This window comes from Peromyscus leucopus, chromosome 14, assembly GCF_004664715.2.
Source record: "Peromyscus leucopus breed LL Stock chromosome 14, UCI_PerLeu_2.1, whole genome shotgun sequence".
NCBI lineage: Eukaryota > Metazoa > Chordata > Mammalia > Rodentia > Cricetidae > Peromyscus > Peromyscus leucopus.
The window spans coordinates 75,838,636-75,865,689 of record NC_051075.1 but is presented as its reverse complement, the minus strand read 5'-3'; the positions used below and the strand labels follow the sequence as shown (position 1 = coordinate 75,865,689).

Sequence of the window (27,054 nt, the reverse complement as noted above, 5' to 3'; positions counted from 1 at the left end):
AAACCCTCGCTCTGGCACTTGGATCCATAAATTCCTTGTCTTTGAATGTGAAATATATCACTTTTTACAAAGCACATCCAAGATACCCTAATATAATCAGATCCACTAACAATGATAAATCAGCAAGATCCTGTAATATATAAAAATGCAAATCCAAGCCACCAAGGAAATCATCTCTGCTCCTCCTGCCCCTTAACATAACCCGAGGAGTGAAGCCCGAGAGTGTCTGGGCCCATCTGGGAGAGGGGCTCTTCAACTGGGCATTTCCAGAGTGGAAGAGGGAGGGGGAGCAGCTTGCTGGTTTTGTTCAGTCTATATCCTACCAGCTCCCCATGTTGCCTCCAACATATACCTGCTGTGCAACTGGCCACAAGTCCCTCAACCCCTGTGGTAAAGTGTGTTAAAAAAAAAAAAAAAAAAAAAAAAAAAAAGCCTGTGATAGGTCCAGTGCAGCTGCTGACTCCCCATTCTCTCATGTGTCCCTGGTTACCACAGAGCTGGTGACCCACACGAGGAGACCCCACCCGGGGTCACCAACCTCCACCACAGAGCCTTCAGCTGTCCCTGAACGCAGCTTGCCTGACAGAGACAACACAGCTCCCTCCTGGGTCTCCCGCCTGCGAAGCTGCTTCCCCAGCACTGCCTGAGGCTCTGACTTTTGGAGTCAAGCACCTACCCACCACCCTGTGGTCAGTGCGCGCACCTGGCGAGTGGACCAGCCCTCGGCAGGGCCTGGCAGGTGCACAGCATTGCAAAGGACTGCATGGGAGGCTTGCTATCGAGGATCACAGAAGCTCTATAAATTTTAAAGGTATTTATCTCAGAAACACTGAGAATGAAACGCTTTAAAATCCATATCCAAAAACAAACTACGAAGAGAGTCACAAAAACAGAAGCTACGTTAAGTCAGAAGACCCTAGGTGAGGCGGGTTTTTTTTTTTTTTTGCACATTGTATTTTAACCAATCAATACAGGTCCAGGGGGGGAATTCTCACTAATGCCAGGCACTGGGGTAGATCATTTCTATTCATATCTTATCTATAGCAACAGTCCGAGTCAACAGGCATTCTCTCTACTCTACCAGTGATACTGGGGATCAGAGAGACTAAGTAACCTTAAGAAAAGTCACACCGGCCCTGAGCAGCAGTAGAGCGCAATACTGAAAGCCGCCAACGTTCAGGTTCCATTTACCACACACAGGCCTTCTGCCGAGGCCCAATAGTGCGAAGCCCATCTCCACTACATTAAGCAGCAGAAAAGATGGCATTATGCACAGTGTGATCGCCGCAGGACTACTTGCTTCCAAATGGACTCCAGAAGCTACAGGGAACAGCACAGAAGAGACGAGGGCAAGCGTGAGGAATGAGACCATCAGACGAATGTTTGTGGACAGTTTTTCAGTGGGAGTTTGGGTTGAAGGAAGGGGATGGAATCCCAGGCCTAGTGCCTGCTAGGCAATCATTCCACCTCTGAGCTACATTCCAGCCCCACAAACAATACAGAGGACAATCTGGTGGCGGACAAGATAGCACATGACCAGCTGGGTTGTGTCAACACAGGGGTCTCATCGGCCAGGCCGGGATGCCCAGTGATAAGAGCTTACGGGAGTACTATCTCCAGTGATGTCTGTTTCCCCTTAGTATCCCTTTATCTTTGTCTGCAAAGGTTCCCCAATAAGCACCAGTTTGGCTTTTTTTTTTTTTAAATATGTTAAGGAAGCTTGTTATTGAAAAAAACTCTAAAACAAATACAGCAAATCAACAACATCTAACTCACAGGTTTTATGTATAGACCTGCCTGTGTGAGAACCTGGGTCCCCCACGGTGGCGGCTGGAAGCACGTCGATGCAGCAGGAGTCCCCTGGGGGGCCTGGCAGCCCCTGCATGGACAAACAGGCAGGGCTGGCTGTGTTTGGCTTTTTCCCTCAGAAAAGGCATCAAAGGCTGAATTCTACCTTGACGTGCAGTGGGTGTTCAAACACGTAGAGCCGAGCGAGTTCGCCGAGAAATGAAAAGAGAGTATAAAAGGGTGTCTGTGCTGGGATTACAGCCATGAAAGCCCGAAGCTCACAGCGGAGGGCAGGAAGGGCCACTGCCTGAGACAACAGGGCAGCGGTGCAGAGACTGTGACTCACTGTTTTATTTTACTTAATTGCTCTGGCTGTAAATTTTTCAAAACTAATATAAGCATATTTTACAGCTCACAGAACATTTAGAACATATTAAAATATGTATCTTCCCACTGTAATGTGCCTAGTTGAAATTTCTGACTCCAAGCTGAGCTTTAAGGCTATGAAAGACTGGCACTCGATGCTCTTTACATCAGTTAGATGGACGGTGTTGTTCTGCTCCGGATCAGAGAAAAATCATCTCAGTAAATGTTCCGGTGAGTCAAGGATTCTACCACATTCTAGAAGCTTGGATGGGCCAAAGATCGTAAGTCTTACTGTGCCCCCTAGAGGCGAGCAGCATTTCTGCACACACACAAAAAAACCTTCCTAAAACAAGGCAGTAAAATCCAGAAAATGTCTTTAAATCTTCATTGATCACTTAACATGTACCAAATTTCATGCCAGATGCTACAGAGAATATAAAAATGGGTCTGGTGTGGCTGCTGCCCCCACAAAGCTTACATCCTTTCTCTCAACTCAGATCCCAGCCAGGCACCACCACCTGGCAGGGAAGGGGGTAAAATCCTTAAACAGCAAGACCCCAGCATTCTGAGTGCCAGCAGCACATGCCAGGTCCTACCCCAGGTGCTCACATCCAACTTCGTCTACTGCTCATAAAGACCACGCAAGCACACACAATCACCACCACTTCACACTCAGCTGAGGCTTGGTTTATGGCCATGGACCACATCTGTCACGGGAGGGAAAAGCAGTTGCTGCTCAGCACACACCAACCTGCAGGCCTAGGGCAGGACTTCCATCCTCACGTGCCCATCTGACCCCTCCATGCCCTAATCCATCTTCCCATCACAGCAACTTGGTCCCTACTATCCTGCATTCTGAACTTACTCAAAGTCCCACTTACATAACCTCAATCGCTAAAACTTACTAAATCTTACTAAAGTCTCTGCCCAGGTTCCAGCTCGACATTCACCTCTGGCTTCTAGAAGCCTCATTTCCAAGACTTCTCAGTGAGAAGATGAACAGGAGACACTCATCCTAGCAGTCACAGTCAGTATTGACCCAAATCAACTATGGCAAGTACTTTGCCTCTGAGGCCATCCCTGGGATGTATTCGGAGGACTGGACAAGAGGGTGGGGGCACTCCCTGAAGCTTCCTAACAGCCAAGGAGTCTCAAGCTAGCATCACTTCCAGCCCACACGCCTCCTGGGGACAGGCCATACAACAGCATCCTAAACGCAGGTTTCTTGTCATCCCAAAACAGGCCAACTGCGACCTCTCCTGGCCATAACCAATCCTGGCACATTCATCTTCACCACACCCAGAGCCAAGGCTCCAACTCCTACACTGCTTTAAAAACCACCATGGAGCGTGGTGGCACATGCCTTTAGTCCTAGCACTGTGGAGGCAGAGACTGGAAGATCTTTATGAGTTCGTGACCAGCCTGATCTATATAATGAGTTACAAGGCAGCCAGGGGTACACAGTGAGATGCTGTCTAAAAAAAAAATAAGAGAGAGAGAGAGAGAGAGAGAGAGAGAGAGAGAGAGAGAGAGAGAGAGAGAGAGAAAGGAAAAAAAAAGAAAGATCAATTGATCAATCTTTGGGATGAAAAAAAAATGGCTCATCAATTAAAGGCACTTGCACCAAGCCCAATCCCCAGAAAAGACATGGTAGAAGGAGAACTGACTCCCCAGAGTTATCCTCTGACCTCTACACACATACCATAGCATGCATGTGCCCTCACACAAGCACACATACAATAAGTAAACAATTTAAAAAATAAAGCCATCATGGTCAGGAGGTAGGGAGTCGAGATGACTCAGCTTGTACTGTGCTTGCTTTACAAGCAGAAGGGCTGGAGTTCAATCCCCAGAACTCATGTAAAAAAGCCAAGCAGTCATACAATCTTATAATACCAGCTTTGGGGAAACAGAGACAGGAGGATCCCTGGGACATACTAGCTAGCCAACTGAGCCCTCATGACAAGTTCCAAGTCAATGAAAAACTCTATCTTAAAAAGAGTACCTAGAGATCAATATCCAAGGTTGCCCTGTCCTCCACCTACAAATGCACACACATATACACACACACACAATCATCATGGGGGTGGAAGGGGTGGGTGTATAGCTCAGTGGTAGAGCATTTGCCTGCATGCACAAGGTCCTGGACTCAAGGCCCCATCACCCAAAACCTCAAAAAACAAGGATACCTACAGTGTCTGTTCAGGAAACAAAAATTCCTTGTCAGTAATGACCCAGGGGAACCAAGCTGTTCAGATCTGTCAATGGGGGCTTCAGGTGAAGACCAACTCCACAGGGCTCAGGTCTGCCTCTTCCCATCGGTGCACAGATAGTTGGCAGGCAGGCATCCAAGAGGACAAACCTGATCTCTCCATAAAGCTGCATCATAGGTTCAAGGCACAACAGCCACAGCAACCTGCTCCACCTCCTTAATGTGCTCCCCACATCGGCCAGTCTGTACTCCCCTCTCTTGAGTGGCCTAGAGATATGACTACAGCACCCACTTTAGAACCACAGCTAAGTTCCCACCAGGAGCCAGGAGCACACTAGATACTGTGGATACAGCACATGTAGGTATGTGTGCCACTAGAGAACCCTCAAGCCTTGCCAAGGGCGTAAAGTAGCAGTTGAGCCAGTCCATTGTAAAGCAGCCCCCTCCACCCTGTGAGTGCTGCCTCACCCTTAGTACTGGGGGGCTGGGGAAGAAGCCCAGCCTGCTTCCAGGCTCATCCAAGCAGGGACCTCTACATTCAAACAGCGGAGAGTGCACAGGTAAGTGTAGGAAGACAGAAGGCTAGCTATAAAAGCAGCTTGTTGACTGTCTGGTCCCAACAGGAAGAACATGACCCATCTGGCTCGATGCAGCTCCTGCTCCTGGCACACTGCCCAACCCAAGACCGCAGAATAGATAAACACTGTTCATTGGTCCCTTTCTGAGCTGGGTCTTGACTGTTCAGTAGAAATTAGCCAAGCAAAAAGCAAAGGGGAGGGACCCTAGAGAAGAAAGGACACAAGAGGAAAGAAGTTCAACAATCAGGTGAGCTCAAAGTCAAGGGGTATCCTGTATACTCCAGAGTCAACCAGACACTGCCAGGAGCCTGGGCCCAGCTGAAATCCTCAAATAGGCCCCATGCCCTGCTGGCCTCTGTGCACCAGGCTCTCAGGATGGAGGACTGAGAGGCCAGGACTCTGGGTAGGTCCAAGGATGTCATGAGCCACCCCAGGAATACTGAACACCCCTTGCACAGATGACACAGCCCAGCGCTGCAGAAGCACCACAGCCTGGCTCGGAGAAGCCAGGACCCCAGCTGGAAACTGAACTGAACCCCTGTGTCAGCCTTGCTGAGTCAAACACAAGAGTTTCATCAGGATCTGTAAATGTCTAAAACCACCACCCACAGACACAGCTCACCTCGAAGCACTTGGGTCTCCTCTCTTCACTTGAGAAAATGCCTCCTGGGTTGGTGGGCGGGGGCTCAAAACATAATCTCAGATATAAGGACTCAGAGAAGTGGTCTTGATAATGCTGAGGACAGAGTGGGCTGAGCTCCTATGGGGTCCGGCTCTGCAATAGGTGTCTTTTTTTTTTTCATAGTTGCATGTGTATGAGGTATGTGTACATACATGTATGTGCAGGTGCACATACATTTTGTAAGCATGCAGGTGAAGGTCAGGTCAGAGGGCAACTTCAGCTGTTGTTCTTCAGGCACTGTGCTGGCTAGTTTTATGTCGACTTGACACAAGCTTGTAGGGCATTTTCTTAATTAGTGATTGATGGGGGAGGGCCCAGCCCATTGTGGGTGGAGCCATCCCTAGGCTGGTGGTCCTGGGTTCTCTAAGAAAGCAGGCTGGACAAGTCATGATAAGCAAGCCGGTAAGCAGCTCTCCTCGATGGTCTCTGCTTCAACTCCAGCCTCCAGGTTCCTACCCTGTTTGATTTTCCTGTCTGATGTCCTTCAGTGATGGGCTACAATGTGGAAGTGTGAGCCAGTAAACCCTTTCCTCCCCAGCTTGTTTTGGTCATGCTGTTTCATCACAATAGTGACCCTGATTAGAACAGGCACCGCCCTTGGTCTTTAAAACTGGGTCTCTTGCCAGTCTGGAACTCACCACCTAAGCTAAGCTGGCTGGCCAGAGGACCCAAGCACCCACTTGTCTCCACCTACCTAGCACTGGGATTATAGATATGCACCCACATTGTATGTGGATTCTGGGGGTCAAGCTCAGGTATTTGCAAGCACTTTACTGACTGACCCACCTCCCAGCCTACATGATGTGCTTTTTAAAACACATTTCTCCAGTGGTCATGTGACAGAGGTATGAGAGTCCCTCTTGGTCAGACTCAGAGGGAAGCCCACCTGGGCAGAAACCAGCTACCCTGTACATGCTGTTGGAAGCCATGTTCTTCCCAGGAGGCTTATAGTTCAGCTAGTCAGGGGTTACTTGGAGCCACTCAGTAAGTATCAGTATTTGGCCTCTATAACTTATTTGTTCTGAGGGCCAGAAGTTGGAATTACAGACTGGAGTTAAATTTATCGCATGGCTGGCATGGTGGCACATGCCTTTCATCCCAGCACTTGAAAAGCAGAGGCAGGGAGATCTCTTGCCTTTGAGGCCACACAATGATAGCCTATCTCAAAAAAAAAAAAAAAAAAAAAAAAATCACTGCACACACTGCATCCCCTGAAAACAGATGTGTAATTTTTCTGACATCACATGCAATAAACTATCCATCTTTTCTACATGTGTTTCTGTGTGTGTCTGTGTATGTATGTGTCTATGTGTGTGTGTCTGTGTCTGTGTGTGTCTATGTGTGTATGTGTGTCTTTCTGTGTCTGTGTGCCTGTGTGTGTGTGTGTCTGTCTGTGTCTGTGTATGTGTGTATCTGTGTGTGTGTCTAGTCTGTCTGTGTGTGTATCTGTGTGTCTGTGTATGTCTGTGTGTGTCTGTGTCTATCTGTCTGTGTGTCTCTGTGTATGTGTGTCTGTATGTCTGTCTGTCTGTGTCTGTGAGTATCTGTGTGTATGTCTGTGTGTGTTTGTGTCTGTGTCTGTCTGTATGTGTGTGTCTATGTGTCTCTATGTGTCTGTGTATGTGTGTGTGTGTCTGTGTTAATCTGTCTGTGTGTATCTATGTGTGCCTGTCTGTCTCTGTGTCTGTGTGTCTGTGTGTCTATGTGTATGTGTGTGTGTCTGTGTCTCAGTGTGTCTGTGTGTGTGTCTATGCATGTGTGTCTATATCTGTCTATATGTGTGTGTCTGTGTGTGTGTCTGTGTGTCTCTCTGTGTGTGTATGTGTGTGTGTCTGTGTCAATCTGTCTCTGTGTGTGTATCTGTGTGTGTCTGTCTGTCTGTCTCTGTATCTGTGTGTGTGTGTCTATCTGTCTGTGTGTGTGTCTGTGTCTATCTGTCTATGTCTGTGTTTGTCTATGTGTCTGTCTGTGTGTGTGTCTGTGTCTATCTGTCTATGTCTGTGTTTGTCTATGTGTCTGTCTGTGTGTGTGTCTGTGTCTATCTGTCTATGTCTGTGTTTGTCTATGTGTCTGTCTGTGTGTGTGTCTGTGTCTCAGTGTGTCTGTGTGTGTGTCTATGCATGTGTGTCTATATCTATCTGTCTGTATATATGTGTCTGTATGTGTGTGTCTGTGTGTGTACATGCACACCATGCACAGCACACATGTGAGGTTAAGCCGACAGCCCCCATGTCAGTCCTCAGGTGCCTTCCACCTTGTGTTTGAGATAGGGTCTCTCACTGGCCTGGAACTTTACCCTGTAGACCAGACTCTGGTCCTGAACTTCCAGGGACCTAGCAGGTATATGCCACCATGCCAGACTTCTTACTGGATTCTGGGGATCCAAACTCAAGTCTTCGTGATTGCAAGACAAGCACTTTACTAACCAAGCCGTCTCCCCAGACATGTTTGTTTGCTGTTGTTTGATCTAAAAGTCTCCAAAGCTAGCTGGGTTGGATCACCACCTTTTAAACACAGCACAGGGGAGGCAGAAGGAGAGATCTCTGTGAGTTCAAGGCCAACCTAGTCTACACAGCTAGTTCTAGGACAGCCAAGGGTACCAAAGAAACTCTGTCTCCAAAAAAAAAAAAAAAAAAAAAAATTAAAAAAAGCTAATAAATAAATAAAGTCTCCAAAGTTAGATTAACAAAACTCAAGGGCTGATCATTCCATACCAGGGTTCAAGGCGAAGCAAGATGAAGCATCACAGCTTATTAGCAAAAGATTAAAAGAAACAATATTCAGTGCTGTGAGCACATGGGGAAATGGGATTCTTATACTTCGGTTATTCTTGAGTAGGGGGCCATAAACCTTACAGTTCAGCCTGGACTGCTGCTGTGGAGGACCCTCCCTAAATAAATACCAAGTCTGGCAGGGGAATACATAAGTAGCAGCATGCTTACAGCAGCATGGTTCATGGGAATGTGCTACTGAAAGGTGATAAAATGTCCAAAACAGGAAAGGAAATAAATCATGGCATACTTGGGTTAAAATAATGTATTATTATAAAATGAAGTAATATGTTTATTATCTGGGCACACTGTAATTTATTTAACACTGTGGTGCTATGGCAAGGCAGCTTTGAGAAAGGAAAGGAGTGGGGCAGGAAAGACCAAAGATTTGAGCTAAGCCCCAAGAATCCTCTCTCAAAAGTACCAAAGGGAGCTACAGAAATTTCCAAAAGGGAGTATGTAGCCTGTCCCCACCCACTGCCTGACTCTGTCAGTACAACACCCAGGAAAAGCCACTGCGAGTTGTTCTCCCTCACCTTACCTTGAAGGTTTTATCCATGGAAGTAGAGAGAAGCATGTGACTCTTACAAAGGACTGGACACCACTGAATAGTGTTGACAGGGCCCCTGTGGCCTCGCAGGTGGAAAAGCACTTTCTTGGGGACCTTAGTCTCTCTGTGCTGACTCTTCAAATATGGCTGGATGAACTCAGACACCGTGGGAGCCACACTGAGGGGGGCTGGGGCACACCCTGCAGGAGGTCCCGGAGGCTCTGTATCTTTGCCCCCACCAGCTTCTGGATTCAGTGCCTGCAGCTGCCTCAGTCTCTTGGGGGTATAGGGAACCACACAGTCCTCACCCCTTTTCCTCTGAGAAGAGCTGGTAATTTTAGCGGTGCTTTCAACTTTGCTTTGAGAATGAGCAGATGACGCGAGGGCATCCCGAGCAGCTTTTGCTGGCTTTAAGCAGGCAGCTTGCAGGGGCACATGGCTGGCTGGAGCTCGGCTTATCCACAAAGAAGGGCGAGGAGACTCACTGGTGAGGAAGGTGGTATCAGGTTCCTTTGGGGGCCACTGAAGCCTCTGGCTGGGACAAGATCCCGGCAGACTGCTCCATATCCGAGGCAGTGGCAGATGTTGGTCCCTTGGGTCTTCATGAGGACTGCTCTTTGTGTGTTGTGCCCCCTCTTCTGTCACATCCACTGTATCAGATGCAAAAGCCATCCCAGCAGGTCTGGTCACGCCAGAGGCATCATCCATCTGACCTTCAGAGTTCACACTTCTGGCAGGCTCAGTCTCGGTCTCTGAGTCAGAATCATCATATGCCACCAGTGAAGCCATGCAGACACACAAAGGTGACTTCCTAGAACTAAACAAAATCAAGAGTCACAACTGTGAATGGGAAAATAGTTCTGTACTTCATAGCAGTAATGTCACCTTGAAAATATAAGACTTCAAACCCCACTAACACAAACACATGAAGAATAAAGGCTGAATTTCTTTTTTTTTTTTTTTAAGATTTATTTATTTATTATGTATACAGTATTCTATCTGCATGTACCCCTACCTGCCAGAAGAGGGCACCAGATCTCACAACAGATGGTTGTGAGCCACCATGTGGTTGCCGGAGAACTGAACTCAGGAGCTCTAGAACAGCCAGTGCTCTTAACCTCTGAGCCATCTCTCCAGTCCTAAAGGCTGAATTTTCAAAAGCACTAACAGAAAAGATTTCAGATATTTCAACATAAAGAAATGATTTTGGGGTAGGAGAGGTGGCTCAGTGGTTAACAAGATGTACCACTCTTTCAGAGGATCAAAAACAGTTCCACGGGATGCAACAGCCTGCTGACCTCCATGACTACCCACACTTACATGTACACACCCACACACCAACATATATGCACACACACAATTAAAAATAGAAAGCATACCTTTTTTTAAAAAGTAAAAATTAAAAATAAGTGATGTTTGGACCAGCAAGATGACTCAAGTGGGTTACATGTGCTTGCTGCCAAGTCTATAGACCTAAGTTTGATCCCTGGAACCTACATGAAAGTTGTCCTCTGACCTCAACATGTGTTTCTTGATGTGCATGCCATTGCCCAACCATATAAATAAATAAATGTTTAAAAAAAAAGGGGGGGGGAGGAAGGAAGGAAGGAAGGAAAGAAGGAAAGAAGGAAAGAAGGAAAGAAGGAAAGAAGGAAAGGAAGGGTAGAATGTTAGGGAGATGGCATGGGGAGATGGTATGTTTACCCTAATTTAAACATTACATACTATATAAAAACGTAAGTAATTTTTAAAAATAAATGGATTTCCTATTCAGTAGACAAACTTATTTAGAACATGTAAGTTTTTAAATGGAAACCTATGTGGGGTTGGGGAGGAAGCTCCCTGAAAGAATACTTGCTAACACATGCAAGGTTCTGGGATTGCCCCTCAGCACTGCAAAGCAGACGAGGAGAAGGAAAAAGTAAAGAAAGGGAAGAAGAAAGCAACAACAATGAGCTAGGTATGGTAGCACCCACCTGTGAGCCCAGCACTCATGAAGCTGAGGCAGGAGGATTATGATTTCAAGGCTATCCTGGGATACATAGCAAAACCCTGTCTTTAAAAACAATCAAAGGGAAAAATGAGAGAAAACAAGCTTCTGGAGATGTAGAGCACCTACCTGGCATACCAAAGCCCAGGGTCGGATCCTAAGGCAACAGTCTACCTACCCAAGTGTGTCGAGAGCAATGCTGTTCATGGCATCCAAATTTGTGTCTCACCTCAAGTGCACAGATTCACACCGTAATGAAGTTCCTTTTAAAAATTCTTCCTGGAATTCTGAGCCATCACAAATTGTTATCAGCTAGTTCTCAGCAAGAGGTGTTTTGGTCTAGAATGCAGTATTTTAATATCATGAAGAGAACAGCAAGTACACGCAGGAAGAAAATAGGGATGCTAAACATATCACAGCCAGCAGAGGGTCGGGTGGGTCAGAGTGCAAGCCTATGCCATGGACCAGCTTCCCAAATTAAAGAAAACCCAGCCAAGCCTCATGCTGAGCCTCTCTAGCCCCATACTGTTAAGACAAGATCTCACTATATAAGCCAGGCTGGTCTTAGTCTCAACAATCCTCCTGCCTCGGCCTTCTGAGTGCTGGAATAAAAGGCATACATCACCATGCCAGGTCATACACTAGGTTTCAACACCCCACTGAAACCCTTCCACACCTGTCCCTCTAATGGCACTATTCATCTAAGAACTCCACTGCCACACAAGTCTGGTCATCATTCAATGCCTATGGTTATTGTTCCCACCAGCAGCTGAATCCAGGCAAGTATCAATGTCCACATTTAAAGTCATCTTCTGAAAAGGACTTCTAAAACTAGCCAGACACTCTCCAACTGAACCAAGGGCAACTGGGGACTAACTACACACAGATAAAATCTCTCCATACTCCGCGGGGATCCGAGGCCAAGCTCCTGGTCCCTGCCTGTCACACGGTATCCATCAGATTCCCACCACTGGATTATAGAGTGTTCAGTCACAGGCTCAGGTTTCAAGTCACGCAGTTATCTGCAGGGTTGACTCACAAGAGAGGCCTACGGCCTATCAGAGGACTGCGTAGTCCATCAGCTCCACAGGGCATGGGAGATGTCTGAACGACTTTTTCCAGCAAGAGGCTGGACTCCTGATGCACTCCACTCCATGTGGATCTCATTCACTCATTCAACAGCTGCAACAATAGACAAAACAGTAAATGACCTTCACGCACCACACTCACAAGCCATACGGAGAGGGACAAACACATCCCCGACTCCACGAGTGAGCCAGCGGATGCCATGGCATGTGAACTCAACAGAAGAAAAGGAAGAGAAGAGTAGAGCAGCTGGGCCCAGGACTGCACGTTCTTATGGAGCCAAGACAGGCCTCAGAGGGAATACACCTGTGTGGCAGTCTGGAGAGGCTGGGGGATCCAAGGTGATCACAGTGCTGGGTCTAAACAACAGAACCAATGACGATCATTAGGAGCCAAGGGTGATTCAAGAAAACACACGTGAAGGGAGAAGGCTGGGAGCTAAGGGGAATGCACACAATTTAGGTTGCTATTTTGTACCCAAGTCCAAAAGATGTCATGGGAAAGGGGGGTGTGGTGAAACCAAGAGGAAGAGACTAAATGAAGGCAAAGGTAATGAGGCCCGCAGGAAAAAAATTAAAGAGCTAAAGGGGACACAGACATGTGGGGCAGGGAGTCCTGTGTGTTTTGCTCACTGTCCAAGAACCCTCGATCTACCTGTGTTTGTAGCCTGAAAGATGGTGGGGCAGGGTGCTGAGGAAGTTAAGAGAGACGGGATTTTCCCTTTCAACAAACAGTTCCTTGTTACCTACTCTGTGTTTAGCTCTATGTTGGATCTGATGTGGGCAGAATTTAAAACTCGGATCTTGCCCCGGAGGCCACAGATCCCTGAGGGGAAACAAAAAGATACCACTCGACACGGGTTTTGAAGGATGAAGAGAACTTAGCCAAGCTGTCAACAGTAATGGGTAGAGTTTAGAGCACTCTACGAAGAAATGGGAAGAAAAGGAAGGCGAGCGACACTCTGAACCTGGCGCTATGAGGCGAGAAGCACGCGGCCACCAGGTCCTGGTACCCTCCCGCCCGGGCCCGCGGCTCACCACACATACACACGGAAGCGCTTGGTCCACCCCTACAACGGTCCGGCTTGCACTCGGGCCACCCAGTCGCGTTCCACCACGACGTCGGGGGCCTTAGCCAATCAGAGACGGGCTATGCCCCGCCCCTGGATGGGCAGCCAATAGCGACACGTCAGGACAGGAAGTTGTTCCGGCCGGATGGGTTTTTCCACGGACGCCCTGGAAGTACCGGTAGCTGAACTAGCGGTGCTGACTGGTGGGGTACGAACGGGGGCCGGTAAGTGAGAAGAGGGCGGCCGCCGCTCCGGGAGCGAGGTAGGGAGGCCGAGGTGGCGCCGGAGCCTTGGGCTACTGCCTGCGCACTGAGCCCTGAGGACCCGGCTCCGAACCGGGCTTGCTGTTCTCTGGGCACCGGCACCGCAAGGGGCGGGGAGGCTGCGGCGGCGCCGCCCACCCATGCTGTCATCGTTTCCCACCGCCTGGGGCTTTGCCCTGTATGGTCGCCAGCAGTCCCCTCCACCAAGTGTTAGGAAGGTTCCTGGTGCGCATTTCACAGATGAGGAACCCGAAGCAGAGCAGAGAAGTAACGCTACTTGTCCGTGGTTTCAAAGCAAGCTTTTGCTCAACATCAAAAGCCGGCCCTCTCTGATCTATCAGAGTTCCTATCTTTCCCCTGCGGTGCACCGCTTCAAAGCAGGACTGCCTCGGGGAATGTACAGGCTGATCTGTACACTACACACAATAGCAATGATGCTGTGGGTGGGGGGAGGAAGAGGGATGGGGAGGTCACATGGCGGTCAACCTGAAGAAGGGGCGGCTGATGCAATGGCAAGTAGCTTGGGGCTCTTGAGAGTTTGATTGGTCTCAACCTTCTCCTCCCCACAACCCAACCAGCCACTGGCTGGATTTGCTCATTAAGGAAGCTGGTCAAGTGGCCAAAATGTTCTGAGAACCTGAGTGATTTCTGAGAAATCCCTAAGTAAATGAAACTAAAAGGGTGGGGCAAGGCAGGAAAGAAAGACAATAGACTCATCTAAAAACAGAAACCGAAAGAAAAGAAAGGGAGAGTATTAAATACCTCCACCCTGCCTGGGCATTCTCATCTCTGTCCTTTGTGACCAGGGGCCACGGACTCCACAGAAAGGGTATGTATTGTCAACTTACCTAGGCTTGGAGCTTGCTTACTGTTGTTCTAACAGAAGTTTGTTCTGTTTTTACCTGCCTTTTCTGAAAGTGCTGAAGACTTTTGAGAAGGACCTGTGTCAGGATTGGAATGGCGTGCGTTTATTTCATCTAGTAGACCCAAGTTCAGGTGATGCCCTGTTTTTGAGGAGTAGATGCAATGGGTGCCCAATGGCCTGTTTACGTTTAGAGCTTGACTTTCCTCAACTTCAGAGCTTTTGGCAGATTTAGCCTCCTTAAATGGTCAGTGGCCATTCACTGGCATTCTTATTGTGACAACCAAGTCTCTAATGTCTGTCTTTGTAAATTAATGTCTTTCTCTTTTAAGGTAGTGTTCACGGGGCTGGGCATGTAGTTCAGTTGTTAGAAGGCCTGCTTGGCGTATTCCCGGCTCTGGGTTCTATCCTCAATGCCTTTATATGGGAAAATAAGCCATCTATCCCAAGTTTAGGAGTATAAAGAACTGTTTGCTCTAAAGAGGTCTTTGTCTTGTAGAAACTTTCCTAGGCTACCCCTTTTTCCAAGCTGCCCCTAGAATCTTGCTGCCCTCTTCCCTCGGGCTGCAGATTCTGTAGATCCTACCTGTGTGGGTTTTGTTATGGACTAACGAGGACTATGGGGGTCCAGCCCCTCGATAGTCCCCTCCCAGGGTCCGAGGAAGGCTCTATCAACCAGCAGAGAATCTTTAAGGTTGGTAAATCAGTCTACGCACGCAGAGTACTTTAGTCCATTCACTTTAATACCTCTGGCATAACATCCTTATACACAGCTTCAGTTCTGTTCTCATGTCTAGCTCCTTTCTTGCCTGATTTCTCTCTATATTTATCTACTGTCCCCTATAGGTTCTATCTTAATTCCTTCATCTAGTTCTTCCCTTCTAGGTTCTCATCTATCTAGTTCTTTCCCCCATCAGCTTCTCTCCAGTCTCCTTCTCTCTCATCTGGCTCTTTCTCAGCTTGTTCTTCCCCATCTGGCTCTTTTTCATCTTCCATCTCGTTCCTCTAGTCCTCTCTTTTAGCTCTTCAATCTAGTTCTTCCCCATCTCAGTCCGTTCCTCTCAAGTTCTTACCCATCTAGTTCTTCCATTCTCTTCTCTCTTTTTTCCCTGTGTCCCCTGCTTTACAGTTATATATCTCCCCAAAATCACAATCCTCCCCTCCACCCAGGACACTCAGCCTGAACTTCCTCAGGCAGTGATTGTCCACTATCAGGATCAAATGGAGGGTTGATAAGAATTACAAAGAAGGGCACTAGTTGTTAATTACCATTTGTGACCCAAAGGGGAAGTGACTAATGAATCAACTAAAGGCTAAATATGGGTAATATCTAAGAAGAGGGGTCTTACGTGCACAACTATAACCTTAAATGTGTTTGGTAAAGGATGTTAAAAATCTATAAGTTGCTAGGTCAATGGGAGAAAATAAAACTGTCTTCTTTTTTCCTGTGGCTCCTATCTGTCCAAGCTGTCTGCCGTTTTTCTGCAGGGTGGGGGAAAGTGTGCTCAGTCTCTAGGCAACCTGTGTATAGCTAGATGCCTCTGGTGATACAGGGAGGCTTGAACTGGGAGTTCTGGCTGAGCATAGCTGTTAGCACAGAAGTTTATCTAAATATTCCTAGAAGTGGTTAGGTAAGTAGTTAGAGGTCTATAAAGTTAGTAAGGCTGTAAGAAAGAAGGGCCTAAGCTAAATTGTGTAAAACTATTACTTAGTGTCCACCTGTGAATTTACTGTAAGTCAGGAGACTTGTACGTGGGCTGCTATCACTTGTTAGTCCTTGGAAGTTGGGCGCCCCCCTGGGTGGTGTCTCCTTGTGGAATTTAAGTCAGGAGACTTTCAGGTGGGTTGTTATCATTGTTAGTCCTTGGCAGTTGGGCGTCCACCTGGGTGGTGTATCCTGTAGTCCTTGAAAGTGGCCAAGGGAGATATCTGATTCCAGAGAAAGCCTTTCCCTGAGGCTGTTCTCCAAATTACCTGGAATGTGTGTCCAGAGAGTGCTCAGTCTACACTGTTAGTCCTTCTTAGGGAAAAGTCAATTGGGAAAGCTATGAAGGCACACATGATTTTCATAACAGAATACAGCTGATATATAACAAGCCAAGTAACACCAAAAACTCCTTGGGATTTGGCTTCCTCTGGAGGAATTCCATGATCCCTCCAGGTAGTGACTTTGCCATAACCAGCTGAGTTCTTATGATATATTTCTGCGGCCCGCAGCAATGGACCAGGTTCTTCTCATTCCTTCTGCTCACACTGTACTGTGCCCACTTTCTTTAATAGCCCACAGCGTTTGTCCAGAACAATGGCATCTTTCCAAATGAGCCATAGATTTAGTTCTTAGTAGGGGTGGAAGAGCCTTTGTAGGTTTCTTATCAAAGGCCTGCTGTGCTTGCTCTGGGTTGGGCAGTTTGACTTTTTAAAATCTGGTTACTTTTGTAACAGGATAATAGATCACTTCCTTGTTATAACATCTCTTCTTTCTTCCATATTGTGTTAGTAGTTAGATAAAAGAGCATTTCCTTAACAAAGACACAAGTTCTCTTCTGGAGTTGAGAAATAATCCCTTAAGACAGTGATCCTTAACCTTTTGGCATCTCTGGACTCCTTCATAAAGACGTTGAACCAGCCAGGTGGTGGTGGCACATGCCTTTCTTTGATCCTAGCACTCAGGAGGCAGAGGTAGACAGATCTCTTTGAGTTCGAGGCCAGCCTGATCTACAGAGTGAGTTCCAGAACAGCCAGAGCTGTTACACAGAGAAACCCTGTCTTGAAAAACCAAAAAAAATAAAGACGTTGAACCTAGACACTACTTAAACCTGTGTACATCCAATGAATGTGCAAATGTTGATATACTTTAAGAGGTTCAAGAACTCCAGGCTAAAAAGTTAAGCGAAATTCTAAAAGTGAACAAACAGAAATAAAGGAGGATAGGGAGAGCTCTTCACGCAATACAATACACAGGTAAGTGTGTAACTGTGAAATAAGGAAGACGGTAGCTCTGTTTTCCTTGTCTCAATCATTCCTAGAGCATTCACTCAAGAAATTGCCTCTCAGTCTCTTGATCTCCCTCACTCTCCCTCATGCACTCACACACACAAGATTTAAATAGTGACCATGCATGAGTGAATGCCTTGTGATTAGAAGAGCAGAGATCTCACCTGTTGTTCCCTCCATCAGATTTTGTTTATGTGCCTCTTCCAAGTCAGAATTCTAATACTTAAAGAGATAGGTGTTCCCCTACAACATGGCGCCTGAATGCAGGTCCAGTTCCCCTAGCTGATTGTACCAGCTACCAATCCTGTCGAGGTGGGAAGAGGCTAGCTATCCAGGCTCACTCATTCATTCTCCTTGGCACTTTTTCTAGGAATTGAATGTAATTGTGACCACGACTGATTGTAGTCTTTGCAGAGCCCCACATCTGTGGAGGAGCAGGCTAAGCAAAGGGAAGTCCAGGGGTAGCCAGGACCGGGCAGATGTTACAGTGGGCAGAGACCCAAACTAGAAGTCTAAGACCTGGAGGAGACCCCAGGTGGTCTTCCTGGCTCTCCCCAGAGCTCAGAGGACATGGCTCCGTGCCTGAGCATTAAACTAGAGGTAGTTTTAAGTCCTGACTAACTCAACCTTCAACTAGAACAAATACTGGTATTTTGTGTTTGCTGGGTTTGGAGGGAGGTGCAATAGGGTCTTACTTATATAGCCTAAACTAGCCTAAAATTTGCCACAGTTTCCCTACTCAGCTCAAATTGGAGGTGTACACCACCATGTCCAGCTAGAACCCACACTTACAAAGATGATGTAAGAGAACAGCCTAGAGGAAAGGTTGAACTTACTGATTTAGGAGAGTCACTCAGCCAATACTAGAAATACATGGTCTTTAAACTGGTGCACACCCTCACTGTACTAAAGATTCAACTCACTCAACAGCCCAGGAAGTGCTGTAACAAAGGTAGAACAAGCATGTTCAGGGCCACAGGGTGAGAGTGGCCCCAGGGCTTCAGGGGTTGGGTACAGCTGAAAAGCTGAAGTTGAGTCTCAAAAATAACAGAAGCCAAACCACAGAGGGGGAGACATCCTAGACAGGAGGAGCAGCGGGCACTCAGGGCCTGTGACTGGAATGGGCTCTGACCAGAGCCTGACTTAGTCTCTGGATTTGAACCTCAGGCAGATTCTTGAGGCTTCTCTGAGCTAACAGGATGTACAGTTACAGCTTGCTCATCCAGGACACTGGGAAATTCCAAACTGGATATTGCTTGACCCTTTGTGTCTAGAAGTCATTTTTATTGCATTTATTATTATCTGACCCAAGCAAATAGACCCAGAGAAAAGCAGGGCCTGGGAGTTTCTCCTTACTGCCTGGTTCTATGTTCCTCTTCCCTGGGCTACAGGACTTTGCTCTCCAAGTCAGTCTTTCATTGAACTTCCCTTAGGAATCAGGTGAGATGATTCCCAATGGCCCCTGTCCCATCCTGGTTTTGGTATTAATGCGTTTATTAACTTGTATGAAGATGGTGGTGTTAAATTTAATAAGTAGATAAACACAAACATCTCCACCGTACATTAACTCTGAGAGGTGGGTAGGTGGAGGACAGTGGCTGAGACTGTCCTAGCTTGTCTCAGACATTGCTTCTGTAAACTGTTTCCTCCAGATGAAATCTTCCATCCTACAGGGACGCTTGTTGTAACACAGGATGTTGGCAGGGAGGTGAAACAACTGTATGTTCTAAGAAGGGGGATAAAGGTCCTGTCCTGCAGGAGGGACACTCATTAAACTCAGAAAGTAAACAACTTAATAGCTTCAGGAAATCCCCAAAACTAACCGTATTCCCTAGGCTCCTCCCTTCCCCCAGCATTCATTTAAGGACTGCTGAGAGACTGAGAGGAGCTCTGCTTCCTAGAAGAGGCTCGGACCACCTGGGCCGCCAGGCAGCTGTGCAGTGCGCACCAGGTGATCAGCTTTCACCAGCCATCACCCATGCTGCTCTTGGTGGGCCTTGGTGATAGAGCTGCTGTTGAATCATCCCCCCAGCAAAACTCGTTGGTTGGGGGCGGGGTTGCGGTGCACAACACTCACTGGTTCACTACTTTGGACTTTGGTGATATCCTTACTTGGGTCTGTCATCAGAGATGAGGAGACATTTGTTCTTGTCTCATCAAGAATATTGAGCACACTCCTTGGCAGTCATGAGCTTCCGTGTCCATGAGCTGGGGAGGACAGATCTGTCACAGGCTCTGGTGGAGTTCAAGTACCTTGGTGCATAGAGGAACTGAGACCAAGGTGCCAGGTCAGGGTTACTGGTCCATCACAGCCTGCAGCTCCTTTCAGGTTAAGGTAAGTCAGGTGAAGCTGAGTTGGGTTGATCTCCCAGGCCCTCACTCCCAAACCCAGGAATAACAAGACTAGATGTGTAGTTGTATCTTGCTTATAGTTTGCAGTGTGTTCCTGCATCACTTTTTTCCCTTTAATTTTTATAACAATCTTTGCGGTAAATTAAAAGTTCATAGAGTTACCATTTTATAGATAAGAAAGTGACTGACTCAACAGGGACTCCAGATGGCCCAGTGTCCATCCTTTCCAGTGTCAATAGAAATAATGACTGATAGCAAGATGTCACAGGCACACCTTCCCAGCCTTAAGTAAGGCAGCATGTGGGATGGCTAGGCTCCTGATCCTTACTGATCTAAAACTCAGAGCAGAGAAGACCTTATCCTCCACCTGGACCATGCTGTGAGCATAGCACCAGGTCAGCTGGAGGACATTGTGGAACATTGCTGTGTTCTTTATATCTCAAAGGCCTGAGAGTTTGTTCTCAAGGCAGTAAAGATAAAGAACAAACAGCAGTTTGCAGAGTGTTTTCTTTCTGGTGAATGTAGCCTTACTAAAGCGCACTGGTATTCCGAGCAAATATGGGTTCCTCTCCTGGGCACTAAATGGGAACAAACATCACCGTGTGCCAACTTACTGTTTACCTTTGCTGGCCTCAAGTTGGCACCTCCCAGTAATGCATTCAGTTCTCATTGTCAGCATTGATGCTTCTTTTCATGACTCCAACTTTCTCCTTATCTCTTTACATTAATGTTCTGTAACCCAGTTTCTGTTACAGTTCAGCAGTTACCACGTTTTTCTGGAAGAAAAGCTGAGTGCTGGGAAGAAAACTCAGCTGCAGTAATCTGCTCATGGCTCCCTGCCCTCAATCCCATTTCATTTTCTCTCCACAGAGTCTTGTCTCAACTGCTGAACGCATCTGCTCACTAGCCAGCTGCAAGCCTAGGTCCTGGAAGATGGCGGACACGCCCAGTGGTGAGTCCTGCACCTCTCCACTGGAGCTGTTCAACAGCATAGCTGCTCAAGGGGAACGCGTGAGGTCCCTCAAAGCTGGAAATGCACCAAAAGTAGGTGACTTGTTTGACTCTCCAATGCATGCGCCTGCGCCTCCGCACCTTCTCAGCTGTCTGTTTATAAAGTCTGTTCAGTTCGGTGCCGTTGCTCTGCCTGTGCTTTAAGACCCTTTGTGTTGTAGGGAACTGGTCCCCGGGTCCTCAAAGACCCGTGATGCCCACGTCCCTCACATAAAGCAGCATAGGATTCACATATAATCTGCCCTATACTTTAAGCCATCTTAGTATTGTATGGGTTCTGTGTAAGTAGTTGTGAGACTCTATTTTTTTTTTCTTTCTTTTCTTTTGCTATACTGTGTCTTTTTGGTTTTTCAAGACAAACTTTCTCTGTGTTGCCCTTGGCTGTTCTGGAACTCACTCTGTAGACCAGGCTGTCCTCAAACTCACAAGATCTGACTGCCTCTGCCCCTCAAGTATTGGGATTAAAGGCATTTTCTACCACTACCTGGCTGCTGTACTGTATCGTTAGAGGAATATTAGTTACTTTTCTGTCTGTTACTATGATAAAATGTGGAACAAAAGCAATTTAAGGAAGAGAGCTTGTTTTTGGCTCACAGTTTGAGGGTATAGTCCATCATGGCAGGGAAGTCATAGAATTAGGAGTGTGAGACAGCTGGTCCCATTGGAGCAGTGTCAGGAAATGGAGATGAATTTCTGGGTTCAGCTCTCTTTCTCCATGGAACGATGCCACCTGCATTTAGGGTATATTTTCCCACCTTAATTAGCCCTCCCTCCTAAACATGACCAGGGTGTATTTCCTGAGAACTTCTAGATCCTGTGACAGTGAAGAAAGTGACAAAATGAACATCTGTGCATACTCAGTACGGGGAAGACGTTTTTGTGCCTTTAGTATTTTCTATCCTGTGTTAGCTGAGACCAGGGATACAGGACCCATAGATATGGAGACCCCAATAGCCCAATGCCTTCCAGCCCGTTCTCCCCAGTTCTGCACATGCAAGGATGTTCTCGGTTCTTGTACAGGTTTGTACCTCTGCACCTCTGAGCTACATCCTACTGTTCCCTCCTTTCTTAATTTCAACTCTAGGACTCTGGCTGTGGCCATAAGGGATTCCTGCTTTTGCACACACCTTCCCATCCCTCGGTCTTCTGGAATATGTTGCAGTTCCAGTTAGGTCATTATTAGTACAGGCATTATTACACTATGTAAACACATAGACAGCTGAACCATCAAGTATAGCATGAGTACTTTTCCTTTCCTTCCCACCATCTGTTTTCTCTGGAGTTAATGTTTGCCTTAATTTCTGTTTGCCTGGCCTTTAGAGACACAGGGCTCCAATAGGTTGTGGACATAGTCAGCGTTATGTTTGTGGTGAAGTTAATTTTGTATAGTTGTGTTCATTTCCTGTTTGGGGGCATTGTTTCTGGACAGTGAGACGTGGCACATGCTAAGGAAGCAGGCTGCTTTTCTCATTACTGTAGCCAAATAGCTCACCCGCAACATCAACTTCAAAAAGGAAGAGTCTGTTTGAGGGTCCAGCCCCTCGTGGGGAAGGCCTGCAGCAGATACACGTGGCAGTCAGGGAGCAGAGAGAGAGGAATGCTGGCTCTCTGCTTACTTTGTCCTTCTTCTGTCTGAGCCCCCAGCCATTGGGATGGTACTACCCATATTCTAGATGGGCCTTCTGTCATCCACTAAACCACTGTGGAAACATCTTCACAGACACACCCAGAGGTATGATCTGGGTGATTTCCAAATCCAGTCGATGTGAGGATGAGTATTGAGCATCACAACCTCAAGGCCAGACGTCCAGGCCTGGTTTATGCATTTAGTATATTCTTGATCCTAAGCTTGTATATCTATTTACTAAATAACAGCAAGATTTGTGCCATATTATCTTGGCAGAAACTCCCTCTAACCCATGTTTACTCAGTCTCTTGATTGCATCAAAATGTCACATCAATTAGTGGGCCATCTAAATTTGTGCACTGATGGTGTTTATGCTTAGTGACACATTCCTCAGACTCTGTCCCCAACATTAAGTATTACATGGCTGCCATGGCTCCGCCCTGGTTGTTGCATCTCAACACACAGTAGCTACTGTATAAAGACAATTCCTTTGGCATCTTGTAAGATCTGTGCCAGTTTCCCTTTGGATTAGTGGGTCTTCATCCGTTGTCATCTTCTCTGCTTTACTCTCTTCTAATTGTTCAGGAAAAGTCTTGCAAAGGAACCAACCTTGAGCTGTGAGTGCCTGAAAATATATTTACCTCCCCTACACTTTGACTGATAGCTAAGCTGTGTATACAGTTCTGAGATGGAAGCAATTTTTGCTTAGAATTCTGTTATTTGTTTCATTTTTGTCCAACACGGTGTCTCATGTAGCCCAGCCTGGCCTCAACCTGCTCTAGGCAAGGATAGCCATGAACTTGCGATCTTCCTGCCTCTGCCTCCTGGTTGCTGACATTAGAGTGATGGGAAACCACACCCAGCCTCCCTTGGAAGGCTTCACTGCCTCGGTCACCATTGTTTGTTGGTGCCTTTTGTCCGTCCTCTCAAGGGACATCAGGACCCTTTTCATTCCAGTGCTCTGACGTTCCTGGGACAGGACCAATGCTCTTTGCAAACTTTAATTCTCAGAAGTCATATTGTTTCTTTGATCTCTTTGGTGCTCTCTTTTCTGTTTTTAAGTCAGAGTTTAAGTTTTTAAATGCTCGTCTAGTTTTCTTAGTTTTTGCCTGCTACTTTCCATTTCTCCCTGTTCTTTCAGGGATAGTTCCTCCCTCAGCCTCCTACTGTCTTCCATTTCTGCTGTCCTGTTAAACTCCCAAGCACCCCTGTAGGCATGCTCCTTAGTTCACTGAGCTACTGATGGTAGTTTTCCTGGTGCTCTCTGCTCCCTTGAGGCTCCCAATGTCTCCGTGTGTGTTTTTTCCCCTCCCTTTCATATCACAAGCATCTCAGATGTGTGCCATCTCTTGCCCATCCACTCAAGGCCTTGAAGGCAACTGTCAGCTGTCAGTCGGTCACAGTGTGAGGAGACATTATCTGTGCGTGGCCCCTTTCCCAGATAGCATCAGGTTTGGTTTGGTTAGGGAATCTTTGGGTTCAGAGTCTTAACCTCTTTCCTTAGAAACCAGCTTCTCTGTGATCTGCTCTCTGGGGAGTGTGAATGACTGCCTCATCCTCCACTAAATGGGACACGAGTCTCTGGTTGTCTCGGGCTGTTCTGGGTGTGCTTCTCTGCCCACTGCTATGTACAGCACTCTCTGATATACATGCCACTGTCTTTCCCCTGGAAACCTCTGGATAGAGTGGGGCCCAGGCATGAACTGAACAACTGCTTCCTAAACAGGCCCAAGCCCACTGTCCACTCTTTCATGATGCCTGGGTTTCTCTAGTAGTTCACAGTGTAAGGTGGGGTCAGTACCCATCTCCCAGCAGTTCTTAGTGTTTGTTTTTCTCATGTGCTCAGTCTGTCAGTTACCCCTGAATATTGCACCTTCTGGATCTTGTTGCTGCCACCCTCCTCATGTTTTCTGTGTCCCTTGGGGCTATGCCTTTTTAAAGGCTTTTGATGGCATAGTAGGTTTCAGGAGCATAGTCAGTCTGCATGTGTAATGGCCGCAAAGGCACTTCATGATCTCGTGGTGCCTCCACTCTTGGGTCTCCCTGGCTTCCTCCTCCTCTTCTGCTTTCCACTCAGCTACCTTCTTCTCAGAAAGCTGGGTCTGTGTTACCAGATGGTGCTGCTGTCCACCCCACATTCATTCCAGTGCTTTCGTGGGTCACTGATCCAAGTAAACCATTACAGTTTAAAAAAAAAATGGTAAAGAAAGAAAATGATTTCCAAAAACCTGATTATTCAGAAAGACCTTTACTCACCAGGTGGGCTCAATGAATTGGGCTAAATGGTCTTGAAGCAAAAACCTAAAGTAAATAAAAAACCCAAGGATTGATCATTTCTTCTGTGAACCTACTTTGGAAGGTTAGCAGTGGTATATTTGTCAGTTTAACCTTAAATTTGAGTAACGCATTTAGGAATGTTTTTAATTAGTACTACTTTTTTCCCCCACCCTCATTCTGAGACAGAGTCTCACTGTGTAGCCCTGGCTAGTCTGGAACTCAGAGATTCACCTGCCTCTGTCTCCCTGAGTGTAGCACCACTTTTTAGTGGAGTCTCTGTGTTCTGGCCCACACTACACAAAAGCAGGAAGCCAAGCAGGTCTGTTCATCACTGTTTTTCAGGGCTGACTAGGGACAGGGTTAAATGTTTCCTTTTTCCAGAGCCTTCTAATAGCAAGCAGAATCAGACCAGATAGAGTATAAATTGTCAACAGTCGGTGATTAAAAGATACTGACTGCTGTGTACTTCAGGGCAAGGCAGGTCTGCCCACAGATAATTCTGCAGATTGAACTTGTTAAACATTGTTTTTTATTTCAAGTGCTGAGCCCAGGACTGCAGAGATAGCAGGACAGCTACGCAGTGAAGGTATCTTCTCCATTTTGTGAGCTGTAAACATGGGGTTATTGACTTCATGAGGCAAACTCATTCTGATAACAAACTAACAAACACCAAAGAATTTTATTGTTTGAACTGATCACTGCAGAATCCTAGCACTCTTCAGCCAGGATGCCCAGTGAACAGCTCTCTAAATGAGGTTGGGGTCATAGTAGTTCATCCCCAGGAAGCCTAGTTTATAGTACATGGTGCATAAATTCTAAGTGAAAATATTTGTGTTGCCCTAGGCAAACAAATTAGACTCTGTAGTCTTTGTGGTCTAATCCAGCTATGCCAATTACCAGTCTAGAGCTTTAGGGCACAACATGATTTGATCGCCTTAATTAGGCCTGCTCTGTTAAGCTTCTGGGGTGGCCATTGTGAGCTCCTAGAAGAAAGGGGTCTTCAGTAAGTTTCCAGAGTGAGCAAGGATACAGCTTATATTTGCTGCTGCTGCTGTTTCATTATTATTATTATTATTATTATTATTATTATTATTATTATTATTATTATTATTTTGGAGCCTGTCCTGGAACTCTCTGTAGACCATGCTGACTTCTAACTATTATTATTATTATTTTTTTTTTTTTTTTTGGTTTTTCGAGACAGGGTTTCTCTGTGTAGCTTTGCGCCTTTCCTGGAGCTCACTTGGTAGCCCAGGCTGGCCTCGAACTCACAGAGATCCGCCTGGCTCTGCCTCCCGAGTGCTGGGATTAAAGGCGTGCGCCACCAACGCCCGGCCTATTATTATTATTTTTAAAATAAAGTCTTGTGTACCCAAACTGGCCTCCAACTTTCTATATAGCCAGGAATGACCTAGAACTCCTGATCCTCCTGCCTTCACCTGCCAAGTGCTGGACTTGCAGAAATAATAGGCATAGAGACACTAGAAATAGCTTGGTAACTGGCTAGAAAGATGGCTCAGCAGTTAGGAGCATTTGCTGCTCTTGCAAAGGAACTAACTAGGTTTGGTTCTCAGCACCCACATGGCAACTCACAAAGATAACTCCAATGCTAGGAGACCCAGTGCCTTCTTCTGGCCTCCACGGGCACATATGGTATGCATACATACATAGAGGCAAATAATCATGCACATCAAATAAAAGTAAATCTTAGAAATAGCTTCATAAGATTGCATCATCTTGTGGTGTACCTGTTTCTGAGCATTCCTGCGGGCCTCCGTCTTTCTTCGCTTTATCTGCTTTCATGGCATGTCTTTGAGTTGCCATCCCAACTCCTATGGCATCTTTGGTTGTGTCTGTAAATTTCACCCTAACCCTGAGCTCCATGTACCCTGCCATCAGCATCATAAACAGTGGTGCGCTCTGTGTCACTGCTACTAACCCATGTGGTTTGGGTCATAATCTGTAGCACTGGAATATCAAATGAAGGTAGAACACACCTGGTCCCAGCTTTTTGTCTGCTCGGGACAAATCCCCAGCTCTCAAACTCCTCAGCAGGCACAGGACAGCTTCAGTGATGCCCACTTGTCAAGGTTGTCGAGCTACAAGGACGTATGTGAAAGGTCTCAGCACAGTGCCTGAGGCCTAACTGGTATTCTGCAGATGTTAGCTTTGTCAGCATTTTGAGCAGTCACCATTTTTCCCTTTAGGATGAGATTGATTCTGCAGTAAAGATGTTGTTGTCATTAAAAATGAGCTATAAATCCGCCATGGGGGAGGATTACAAGGCCGACTGCCCTCCAGGAAACCCAACAGCTGGGAGTAATAGCGATCCAGATGCCACAAAAGCCAGCGAGGATTTTGTGGACCCGTGGACAGTACGGACAAGCAGTGCGAAAGGCATCGACTATGACAAGCTCATTGGTGAGTCCTCACCTTCTTCACAGCAGCACAGTGTTGGGTGGGGACCCCGTGTCAATCCCATTGGTGTTTCTGTGTGTACTTTTGTGCACTTTTGTACTGTGTGCACTTTTGTACACTTTTTAATTAGCACAGTAATTGTATATATTCTTAGAACA

General features: G+C 46.7%; 2 protein-coding genes across 9 annotated transcripts in view; one reads left to right on the top strand and one right to left on the bottom strand.

The window, feature by feature from the left end:
• Window positions 1-13,165, bottom strand: part of Wdr25 (WD repeat domain 25) — a 133,261-nt gene extending 120,096 nt beyond the window's left edge. The window contains exons 1-4 of one of the 5 annotated variants that reach the window (XM_037210836.1): window positions 13,061-13,130; window positions 11,977-12,119; window positions 11,167-11,276; window positions 8,939-9,764 (exon numbers count right to left, since the gene is read on the bottom strand). In XM_037210836.1, coding sequence (XP_037066731.1) covers window positions 8,939-9,736 — 798 coding nt within the window. In that variant the 5' untranslated portion in view covers window positions 9,737-9,764; window positions 11,167-11,276; window positions 11,977-12,119; window positions 13,061-13,130. The other 4 variants (XM_028858073.2, XM_028858075.2, XM_028858076.2 and 1 more) reach the window with 4 other exon arrangements.
• Window positions 13,166-13,216: 51 nt separating this feature from the next.
• The window catches only part of Wars1 (tryptophanyl-tRNA synthetase 1), a 51,189-nt gene continuing 37,351 nt past the window's right edge, over window positions 13,217-27,054 (top strand). For 2 of the 4 annotated variants that reach the window (XM_037210839.1, XM_028858078.2), the window contains exons 1-3: window positions 13,217-13,316; window positions 20,434-20,607; window positions 26,686-26,899. In XM_037210839.1, the coding sequence (XP_037066734.1) occupies window positions 20,497-20,607; window positions 26,686-26,899 (325 nt within the window). In that variant the 5' untranslated portion in view covers window positions 13,217-13,316; window positions 20,434-20,496. The other 2 variants (XM_028858081.2, XM_028858080.2) reach the window with 2 other exon arrangements.